Below are 12,411 nucleotides of genomic sequence, written 5' to 3'. Positions count from 1 at the left end.
CTATGTAAAAAATCAAAAATTTAACATCAAGTTCAAAGGTCATCATCAATGGTACGCGCCACTTCTTCTAAGATAATCTACCCACATGCAAAATAACAAAAGCCTATCTCATAAGACGAAAAAGTTACCGGCCGGACAAGAAATTACCATTTAAAATCAGTAATTTAACCTCAAGGTTGAAGGTTATTATCGATGGTGCGTGACACTTCGTCATGAGGTGATCTATCCACATGCTACATATCAAAAGCCTATCTCAAAAGACAAAAGAGTTACTATCAGGACAAGATTTTGTAACGTTCGGGCGGACAGAGCGATAACTATAGGGCTACTACCACTTTTTGTGGCGGGGCCTTAATAATTCTGTAAAATAATTAGTTATTGCTCATATCTGGTCTACAAGTATGATTGATGCTATTTTGAGAGGAATTATTCAAAGTAAGGTTGATTTGGTAGTTAATTACTTCTCAATGCAAACAAGTTGCCTAATCCTAAGCTTGATTCTGTGATGTAGGTCATTTGACCTTTTTTAGGTGGGATGTTGACAGACTCATCAATTTAATATGATATTAGTATACCTACAATCTGAGAAACCAGGTAAGACATAAAAAAAGTTACCTAACATCGATACGATTGCAAAAATTACCAGTCAATCAAGCATGAAAAATGGGTTATACAATCCCAGTTTTTCAACATAACAGTACATGCTTAGGTGTAACTTGATATTAAAAAAAAATACTGTGGTATTTTTGTTTGTTTGTAAGAACTGATATACTTCAGTGTCAGTCTTTTGTAGAATCATGCAAGTTCTAGAAAATGTGATACACTTAAAAAAAAGGCTACATATTTCTATTTTTGTTATCAAGTTGCTGATGAAATGCATAATCATTCATTCCAATCTATCTGCTCTTAGGAGACAATCCATATGAAAAATACAATAGTTTCTAGTGTATTTTGGAGTCATTTACAGAGTTGTCTCCCTCAATTTTGAATTGTACAGTACATTTTATATAATATTTATCTCTCATGAACAAGGGTTATATGAAAAACCGCATGTTACTTTCAGTTTATTGTGACATTTTAAACAAAACATAAAAAATAAAAACATGTAGGCTTTCCAACCATAAACTACATTTTGCATGATTCTTATGTGGAGTGCTACTTAAAACCCTAATGAATTAAAGTTTGCTTTTGAAATACTAACTAGAAGTTTGCGGCGGACGCAAAGTGATGACGATATCTCACATACCAAGTTTCGTAAAATTGTGCCCAGTTGTTTTCAGAGGAGTTGCGCTGACAAACTTTGTGACAGACACACAGACAGGCAAAAAATGTGTATACATATGCTTTTATCGAAACGTCATAGGACTTGCCCATATTCTTTTCCTGTTACCGGCGCGCCGGTTTTGAGCCGACAGAACACTTTTTGGAAGTCGATTGAACCTGGATGGCCCGTAGGAACCGAACTATTAAAACAGGCTAGAGCGAGATGGCGTCCGTGGTTTTTTTAAAGATACTTTCCGCTCGTAAGCCGGTGGTGCCGATTCATCCTTAGTTCGGTCACATGATCGGGTGATACAAAAATAATTTGCCTATGTCTTACTCATGCGTGTGTCGTCATAGGATTCTGTGAACTTTGAACTGGTTTTCCATATTTTTATTAGATCAGTACCAGTTTGATTACTGGTTTACAAATTCTTTCACGTCCCTTGCTTTAAATTATTTTTGCCAGGGAACAGATCAAAACCGGAATTCGACTTGAGGTATCAGTCTTGTATTACATATTCCTGAGCGGGTGTACGTCAAAACATGGAGGCTAAAAAATATAGTGCGCTTTCTTTTTGCCTTTTCCTGTTTTTGTTTCTTGGCAAATGACTATTATTTTTTCACCAAAAGTACAGGGTAAATATCAGGCTAAGACAAAATAAACTTGTTTTGAGGAAAAAAAACAGTATTTTCATGAAAAATAATGCTTCAGAAAAGGGTCTATTCTATGAAGTTAAAATAAAAGTGAAAAAAAGAAAAAGTCTATTTTTAGTTTGACCTGTCCTGGTGTACCAAAGTACGCGCCTTATTTCTAAAATGAAGCTAAAAATTATTTTTGACCTTTTGTTAATGGAAAAACATGGTCAAAAGTTAGATCGAAACTCTGTCTATTTTTTTTTAAATCATGAAAATTTAAAGTATAATATAGAAGCCTATGGTGCAAAGAATACAAGACTGAAACCTTAACCCTTTAACATGCCTGACGCCATGAAACGTCAGTGACTTAGATTTTTTGTCTATAGGGAAAAAGTGTGAGAAAACCTTCCTACCATTTTTCCACGGTGCATTTCAACTAAAATTCAACTTGGCTATCAATATCTTACAAAGGCAAACGTAATTGTCAAATACTTTGATGGTTATTTCTGGAAGTTATGAGGTATTAATACTTTGATAATGCAATAAAATCTCACTAGAAACAAAAACAGTTTATATGGCAAGCCAAAGTGGACAAAAATAAGTATTTTCTAATGTTAAAAAATGATTTCTCAATATTACAAATTCATTTTCTAATATTACAAGTTAGATTTCTAATATCACAAAACTCTTTTTTAATATAAAAAAATCGATTGAATTTCTAATATTAAAAAACGATTTTTTTATAATGTTTTATAATATTACTAAATCGGGAATTGGGAATATTAGAAAATGAATTTTAAATATTACAAAATGAATTTCTAATATTGAAAAATCTTTTCTAACATTAAAAAAAATGATTTTGTAATATTACAAATTCATTTTCTAATATTACAAAATATTGATTTCTGTCCACTTTGGTTTGCCATAGTTTCCTGCGATCCAGCGATGTCAAGGTCGCAGTAATTTCGCTTTCGGTTCAAGCGGTTGTGGAAATGAGGAGTTCGAATGTTCAAATCAATGTGTTGATTTAATTAGAAGTGTTTAATGGTGATACCTGTGTTTATTCATTAGATTCATCATTTGTCAAGTGATTGCTGGGCAGTAAATAGTGATATATTCGATATGAGTTGAAGCGAGGCATCCCCAAATCTGGGATCACCCTTTTGTAGGTTATACATACTAGCGATGTTGTATACTTGATAGCAAGAGCAAGCCCCGCAGGTTGAGAGGAATATCGGACTATCCGTTATCCTGTGAGTATTAAAGGGCTTGAATGGGTCGATCGGTGGATAACCCAAGAGGAAGAATAAACGACCATCTGCTTAAATTATTTATAGACCAACTATTAATAGAGCAGTGCAATTTTGGAGAATTTTTACGTCACAGAAGTTTTACAGAACAAGGATAGACGTGCGTCCATTTATTCATGATTGTTGGTACTATTTAAACAAATTGTAAGTTTACTTATATTATCAGACCTACACTCTGTTGTTCATATTGATGCCCTTCAATTCATATGTATAGTATGTACTTTGTTTCTTATAATCCCAGTGATCAATGGCGGGTTTTTGGTAGCCATCCCCCTTTATGCTATTACAAGTTGGTTGATTATAGAGTAAAAATTGAAAAATCACTTGAGTGTCCCATTTAAGCCAATCAGCGCCCCCTCTTTCGAAAATTCTGGATCAGCAACGCACTGGTGACATACATATATATTTATAGCAAAATCGAATGGAAAGTGAAAGTTTATCATTTTCATCTTCAATTAGTACGTGTCACGTAATAAGTTTGATGTATCGAACTATAGGGATACTTTTAAAAACTGAGATATATTTTCCTAAATGTTTTATTTAAAGAGGAGAGTTCACTGGGATTGGTGATTGGCGTTGTTTGTTTGCATGATTACTTCATGTTTTCAGTGGCGGACCATATGGAGGGTTAGGGGTTGGACGCCCTTTGTTGAAAACATTTTGGGCTCATAAACCACTTCTAACATTTGTATGTTTAAAAGGTAATTTTCAAAATGGTTATGTTAGGTTTATTTTAAATTCAGCCTTGAAAATAAACTTTGAAAATCAACATGGATATTAAACCTTAGTGCAAAATGGAGTCAATTCTGACAAAATTTCGGAAAACACTTGATTTCATATCATTTTTTGCATGAAATATTAGCCACATGCGTCGACAAATTTGTTGAACCGTGTGGCCAGTATGTCGAGACCGAAAAAATATCTACAAACCTCAAAATTCCCTAAATAGTTACTGAAAACAGTGAGATAAAAAAAAACTGATACTTTGTGCCCTTATTTTGATACGAACAAATGTAATAAGAGCTCCTAAATTTGTTTTATCTGGATTTAGTCATTTTTAACTCAAAAATATGGCAATAAGTCTTTTTAGTGGGTAAGGTAAAATTTTCACTAAATAAATGGAATAAACGAATATACTCCTTTCACTGTGAAATCCCAGGACAATTGGTGTCTTAAAGGAGCCTACTATGCGAACCTTAAAAAATAAGGCTTTGAAATGGTAAGATATTTGTTTAAAAAAATCACAAAGTTAACTTGAAAAAATAATTATTTTACTGAAAATCTACTTTTTAACCTTTTGTGCGAACTGATGACAGTATGGAGGCAAATTACTCACACGATATAAGTTTGTAGTAAATTACAAATATGAAATTAAAGTACACATTCTCAGTTTTATTTTCACTACTACACGGCTTATGGACTTGCAACCTGCATAAAAAAATGGACCGATTCAGAAACATTGTTGCCATCTAGAAGTTTGCACTTCAAGTTGGCTTCTGATTTGTTATGACGCATTTTACTGTTACACTGCGACGGTAGTTGAATTTCTGAATTGGTCCATTATAATATCCTTAGAAACACGAAGATTTTTCCTACAATGGCCGAACTTAGATCATAATAGGATACTTAATTGGAAAGAGTGAATAACCAAAATATGATCACGAGTGCCGAAGAACGTCTAGATTTTACGAGTGTACGGAACTTGTTATTTTCAACACAAATTTAAATTTTGTGAACGGCGGGTTGATATTTGTGTTGTGACGTTTTGGCGGCAGAAAGCGCGAGAGTGAAATTACCGAATTTATTTCACAGTGTGAATTATCGAAAAAAAATACACTGGGAACAATCTGTAAATCACTGCTATCTATATAATAATACATCATACTTTTAATAGATAGGTTATCCTAATTTTTTCCAGGATGACTCTGAAGGAATATACTGTAAACTTTTAAGAAAACAAATCATAGGTCACTGAACTTAATTTCGAGAAAATTGAGCTTAAAAACAGACTTTTTACATTTTGTATAGATTCTGTTGGGAATTTTCACAATTTCGCTTCCAATTAAAAACTGGCAGATAAAATGTCTTTAACATATGTGTAAAAATACTTATCTGACACTATTTCATATATTAAAAAGAAAATTGGGAATTACCGAATTTTTTCTTCTTGTAATATTAAGAAAGAATAGAATACCCATTATATTCCTATAGAACATTTCCCCACCAATTATTCCCTCCCCCTCTTGACAGAGTGTTTATTAAATTAATGTTTGTCATTTTTTCATATATCGATTTATGCCCAAAATCTTTTTTTAATAATTTGAAGACATTTTCTGCATCTCTGCTCATTGAAAATACATACTTCTGTATGATTTTGCCAGATAACAGAAAAGAATGCTCCGTGTAATGATAATATCCTTTTATTAAAACAGGATGACATATTTAGTTACATAACTATAGTTTACAATATGGCCCTGCAATATAATTATACATATTTACAACACAAATTATAAAATTGACATTAAACAAAAAAAATACATGATAAATGAGACACACTTCAGTTAACCAACGTACTAGTTCTAAATATGACTTTTTAAAATATTCTACAGTTGTAACTTTTTAAAATCAGCACTCAACTCATTCCACAGAGAGCTACCAGATATAATGAAAGAGCGCTTACAATATTCTGCTTTACATTTGGAACATACAATAATTTTGATTGCTCTAGATCTGTAATAGGTTTGTTCTGCCTTGAAGAGTTTATGAGAAATAATGCTTGTAAATCGTTGATATAATACATGTAATTTCAAAGGAAATGCCATACAGTTTTTATTCTGTTTAACTTTTGCAGACTTGGTTAATTGCTGAATGGACAGATTACCGGACGAACTAATACTTGAAGTATTTCGGTTTTTCACACCACATGAGATTTTAGGAACACTTATGAAAGTGAGTAGTAAATGGCAAAAACTTTCTTTCTCGCCGTCTTTGTGGAGAGAGCTGAACATATCTTCAGACTCAGATAGAATATTATGGTGCAACAGAAATTTGTCAAGGGCAATTTGGTATGTCCGGAAACTCAAAGTTGATTTTGCGACCATAAACATAGAGAAATGCCTTCAAGGACTTGAAGAAAACATTTCTAAGAACGTTGCAGATCCCCAAATACGTAAAAACCTAAGAGATAACGTCTTCAAAGAAGTTAAGGATCTTCATATGCGTGACATAAACTTATATAATTCGTCAGGGCTTCTTGGCATGTTAAAACTTGTAAAGAAAATGCAAAATATATCATCATTGCACCTTTCATTCCGCATGTGCCATCTACTGGATCTACCGGACGTTTTGATCCATTTGACGGCGTTAAGAAGCCTTTCGATCAAGCATGCACCATCAGATCCGTTTTATCATTCCGAATCAACAAAACCGACTATATGCGTTGGGTGTTCTGAAGAACGTTGGCTAAAGGTCTTTGAATCTATTAATTTTCAAACCCTAACTGAAATATCGTTGAGAACAGACAACTTGGAGAACGACACGTTCCTGGTCGTTTTAAATCGTGGGCGAAATCTATCTACATTAGATTTAGACTCCCAAACTATAACGGACGATTGTTTTGAACATGCACCAGAAAACAAAAAAATGAAATCGATAAAACTATGTCGAGTGCAGTTTGGTGACCGTTCTGCGCATAGATTAATCAGCTATGCCCCCTGTATACAAAATTTAACAATCCGTGGGGACTTAAGCAAACTTACTCACGGAGGAATTGAAGTGATCTGTGAACAGTATAAAGACATTGAGGCGATTTCTCTGAAGAATTCCTTTGTAGAGAATGTAAATATTTCTGATGTTATCTTATACGGAATGGGATCAAAATGGAGATGTCTCCGAAGTTTATGCTTGTGGTTCTTCGAGGAAATTACGGACTCTGGTATCGAAGCTCTTGTTAACGGCTGCCCATGCATTGAGGTCGTTGACTTATTGAATGCATATAATCTTACAGATGCTGCTATGCTTGCGGTTGCGTATAAATGTCGTTCCCTGAGGAACATCTTTTTCCGCTCAACAGAGGATAGCCGATGCTTTTTCTATCGAAGTATTACAAATTTTGGCTTCCAAGAATTAATAATTCAGCGTAGACACATCCAAGAAATACTTCTTGAAGGCTTTGAAAATTTGCACAACATCAGTTTTCGGCAAACGACTGATACAAGCCGTCCTGACCTTACTGTGGACGCTATAGGAACAAATGGTGAAGTCTTGAAATCGAAAAAGGGTAAACATTTGAAGCGAGGCAGACTGTCAAAAGTTCACAAATCATCAGGGAACCGTAAAATATATGACACGAGAACGGTAGACCACAGTCATTTGAAGCGAATAACATTCGAGAGGTGTTCTCTTCTTGACGATAACTCTATAGACGAACTACTGAAATTTTGCCCAGACATTAAGCTTCTGAATATAGATTTGTGCAATAATATTTCAAGAACTTTTGGAATTCATGCATTGAAACTGTGCCCAAATTTAACACTGCATATGTAGGTTCTGGTTTCTTGAACGTAGGGAAAATGAGTAAACATTTGATGGTGTTATTTGTATTTTTATGTGGTTCATGACTGTCATTGCACCAGTTTTGTAAATCGTGGAGATTAAATTTTTGAAAGGGATTTTTGCAAGAAATGTCGATTTTTTTTTCAATATACAGCCCTAAAAATCGATAACTATCGATCTTTAATGTAAATAGATCAGAACCAATAGACTCCTTTGTGTTAACTGTGGGATACTAGTAATCGAGGAACATGCGTGGAGCATGCTCAATATACACCAGCGAGGAAATTTCTCGAGAAAGAATATTTCACACACATTCATTGACTTAACATGAAAGGGTCGATCTGAACTAAAAGTTACTAAGACATCAACTCCATAGAATTTTTTTACAAACCATCATCAAATTTAACGCTTTTACACCTCTACCATATACAGTAATACTATCCCCTGCGCAGATGCGTGGGTATGACCGCTCTTTCTAAGTATTTACGCCACAGCCAAGGGCCAATCTCGTCTAACTGCAAACCATATTGATTTAAAATGAATGGTAGCCAGACAAAAACTACCATGGTCATCTCACAGTATCTGGACTATGGGGATAAAGATTGAAACTTTCTTTTACTCCATATTATATGTGTAGTCTCACTAACCATTTCCGGTTAAATGGCCACCCTCCACCTTGTGTAGGCACAAGACCACAATTAATTTTCAAGTGCATTTCAATAGACACATTTGAGCAGATTAAAAAAATACCACCGGCGCAAACTGAATAAAAATTCTCTGGCCTAAAGATATGTACAAACAGGATTTTTATACATAAATTGTAGAAAATTTTACGATCATTTTCTGAAATTAATAGGTTACAGACCACCAATTCAACCAATGAGCATTTGGAACGTACGCAAAAATAGTCCTACGCAGAAATTACCCCTGTTCCTCATAGTGCTGTGAAAAAAGTTCTCATCTTATTTAAAAAATTTAAACAGTTTCTGAAAGGAAAAACATTTCTGTACATTTTATAGGTGCATTTTGCTTCTTGTGATGTGAGGCCTAATCTCCATAATGATTTTTAAATATACCCCTATCTTGTGAAAACACTGGGATTTCCCATGCTATTTATAGACCCTTCACTTCTGGTGACCAGTACTGCACTGCAAGTCTGCTAACCCCACATGCCATTCTGAGGATTGTGAGCTGACATATGTAGAATCATGCTGATATATAGTCCTCTGCAGGTTAAAGTTAAGGTAAAGTCCAGAGAAGCCATTGAATATTGTGAAATTAGCATAGAAGCCTATGGAAAGTGGAATTGGTGGTTTTTAGCCTTAAGTTGAAGCCATGGCAAAATGAAAAGTTTCTTGAAATAGCTTTAAACTACTTGAAGATCTTGTTAACTTTGCCATGAGAGGAATACACTACAAAAATCCTTCAAAATATGCATTTTTTTAAGTTATAGGTCCAAATTATGGAAAATTGGTCTTTTTGGCTTATTTTCATGTCCTATCTTGTAAAAAGTGTAGAAAATTTAGTAAAAATATCAAATATTAAACTTTGAGGGCTATATTTACCTAAATATGGTGGTAATAAGCACTTGAAATCAAGTTTTGTGTAGATTTGAGCAAAAATTAGGTTAGAAATGAGGAAAAACTCACTTTCATTACTGCGGTTAAGGCCATATCAGCATTCCCCTATGGCAACATGGAAAATCCATTACTGAGAACTTTTTTTGCTTTAGGTGCCCTTTACTGGTCATGTTTTAATGTGAAAACACTGTATTTACAAATGTAAAGCCAAATATATCACCTTTTGTGAAAATTTAAAGATTTAGGATTTTTGACATGTGATCAAGAAAAAGGGGGAGGCATGTCAGAAATATATTTTTAAAAATAGACCAATTTCTCAGAAAATGATTACTTTTAAAACTATTTCTTCATTAATATTGTTAAAAAACAAGTTGTGATTGATATTTTTTATTTGAAAAGTCAGAAAAAGTTCTTTGCAAATATTTAATGCATTTAAGTATGGTAGAATATTGTCACTTTTTTGCTCGCACAACTTGGTTACCCTATATTTAAAAATCAAATATTTAAAAAAGTGCTTGTCACATTTCACTGAAACTTTGCAAATGCATTCAATATGTGTGTAGGAAGAAACCTGTATAGTTATTTATTTTTTCTAAGACAAAAAGTGACTCTTTAGGTTACAGACCACCAATTCAACCAATGAGCATTTGGAACGTACGCAAAAATAGTCCTACGCAGAAATTACCCCTGTTCCTCATAGTGCTGTGAAAAAAGTTCTCATCTTATTTAAAAAATTTAAACAGTTTCTGAAAGGAAAAACATTTCTGTACATTTTATAGGTGCATTTTGCTTCTTGTGATGTGAGGCCTAATCTCCATAATGATTTTTAAATATACCCCTATCTTGTGAAAACACTGGGATTTCCCATGCTATTTATAGACCCTTCACTTCTGGTGACCAGTACTGCACTGCAAGTCTGCTAACCCCACATGCCATTCTGAGGATTGTGAGCTGACATATGTAGAATCATGCTGATATATAGTCCTCTGCAGGTTAAAGTTAAGGTAAAGTCCAGAGAAGCCATTGAATATTGTGAAATTAGCATAGAAGCCTATGGAAAGTGGAATTGGTGGTTTTTAGCCTAATACGTGTACATATAACCCGGAGATGAGGTAAACATGACAAGTCCCAAATTTTAACCTCTACTACAAAAGTGCATGAATATTGTTTATATGTGTGAGTGATTTGCCTCTATGCCGTCAGTTATCAGAAAAGGTAAAAATGTGGAGTTTCAGTATTATTTAATACTCGGATGCAGAAAGGAGAATTTCATCTTGAAAAAACATTGCCGGAATTGTAGTCATATGCGAATCAAAGTAGTTCTATCCACCAGGTGGCGCTTAAAAATTTTAGTTGGATATCACTAAAAATAAAGAACTCTTCCAAAAATTTTGGTGCAAAGTGTGGAGCTAAGGAACAAGAGGCACCCAGGAGCCTGACCCCCCCACCTGGTTGAATTTTGTCTTTCAAAGGCAATAAATTTAACAAGAAGTTGTGCATCAATTTTGACGCAAGAAGTTATTGGTAGGGCTTATAAGGATCATTTCAAAAATTGAAAGTTTCTTTTAATCTATCAGTTTTCAAGATATTTACTGAAAACTTTAAAATAAAAGTCATTTTTCTCCTTTCAAGGGCAATAACTCTTACAAGAAGTCGTCTGTCAACTTTTACCCCTGAAGACTATTGTAGTCCTAATAACAAGGATCATTTCAGCTATTGAAAGAATTCGGCTAAACGTAACGTTTTTTGGAGATATGTCTGACCGATGTTCTATTTTTAGTAACGACTACCATGTTTTTTTTGACGAATCAAAAATCCCCACACAAGTTCTGTGCAGGATACCCCAAGGAACATTCCTACAAAGTTTGGTTTCAATTGGTTCAGTAGTATCAGAGAAGATTTTTGAAAAAATAACATTAAAAATAGCAAATATTGTTGAAAAGGGCAATAACTCCAAATGGCTTAGGTCTCACTAACCACTTCTAGTGTTAAGAAAGTAATTTTCAAAGTCTCACTGTGAATTCCCAGGACAAATGACATCTTAAAAGTTGCATACCGTTGCGAAGCTTGGAAAATAAGGCTTCCAAAATCATTATGCTAATGGTACAATGATTGTAGAAATTCTTCATAAAATTTACTTGAATAAATAATACTTAAAGTCCAAATTTTTACCTGTTCTGCTAACTGACAGCATGGAGGCAAATTACTCACACATGTAAACAGTATTCATACACTTTTGTAGTTAATTACATATATGATTTTAAAGTACACATTCTCAGCTTTATTTTGACTACTTTTAATCATAATACACACAAATAATGCACATGTCTAGGTTCAGTGTGTTTTTGGTACTACATAGGGGGTGGCCATTTGACCCTGAAGTAGTTAGTGAGATCTTAACGGATTAAAACCAAAATTTTACAAGAAATAGGTCTCATCATGCTAAACACTTATACCTGTGTCAGAATTTAGCTAAACCTAATGGTTTTGGAGATATATGCAAAAATCTGGTGTCTGACCCCTATGTTCTATTTTTAGTAATGGCGGCCATGCTTTTCGATGAATCAAAAATCCCCACAATAGTTCTATGCAGGATACCCCAAGGAACATTCATAACAAATTTGGTTTCAATTGGTCACGCAGCGTCAGAGGAGGTTTTTGAAAGACAAAATTAAAAATAGCACAAGTTGTCGAAAGAGGGCAATAACTCCTATATAGCATAACAGATTAAAACCAAAATTTTACCAGATATAGATCTTATCATGCTGAACACTTATACCCATGTCAGAATTTAGTTAAATCTAAAAGTTATGGAGATATATGTGGAAAACTACTGTCTGACCCCTATGTTCTATCCTTAGTAACGGTGGCCATGATTTTCAACGAATCAAAAATCCCCACATTAGTTCTATGCAAGATACCCCAAGGAACATTTTTACCAAGTTTGATTCTAATCAGTCCAGTGGTTTCAGAGGAGAAGAGTTTTGTATAGTTGGTAACGATGACGACGGATGACAACAGAGGCCAAGTGATGGCAATAGCTCACATGGCCTTTGGCTAGGTGAGCT

The 12,411-nt window shown here is 34.1% G+C and overlaps 1 protein-coding gene across 2 annotated transcripts; it reads left to right on the top strand.

Annotated features, from left to right (window-relative positions):
- The first annotated feature begins 2,839 nt into the window (after window positions 1-2,839).
- LOC148614052 (uncharacterized) lies at window positions 2,840-7,892 on the top strand. 2 transcript variants are annotated; one of them, XM_088587850.1, is made up of 2 exons: window positions 2,840-3,353; window positions 6,061-7,892. In XM_088587850.1, exon 2 carries the CDS (start codon window positions 6,078-6,080, stop codon window positions 7,752-7,754), a length of 1,677 nt encoding a protein of 558 aa, XP_088443976.1. In that variant the 5' UTR covers window positions 2,840-3,353; window positions 6,061-6,077; the 3' UTR covers window positions 7,755-7,892. The 2 variants fall into 2 exon arrangements, with proteins under 2 accessions (XP_088443976.1, XP_088443977.1); XM_088587851.1 differs by lacking the exon at window positions 2,840-3,353 and adding an exon at window positions 3,599-3,910.
- Window positions 7,893-12,411: the final 4,519 nt, after the last annotated feature.

This window comes from Perna viridis, chromosome 6, assembly GCF_037379345.1.
Source record: "Perna viridis isolate PV_CMFRI_1.1 ecotype Kerala chromosome 6, ASM3737934v1, whole genome shotgun sequence".
NCBI classification, from domain to species: domain Eukaryota; kingdom Metazoa; phylum Mollusca; class Bivalvia; order Mytilida; family Mytilidae; genus Perna; species Perna viridis.
Note: the sequence above shows the minus strand (reverse complement) of the source record. Positions and strands in the feature narration are given on the sequence as shown.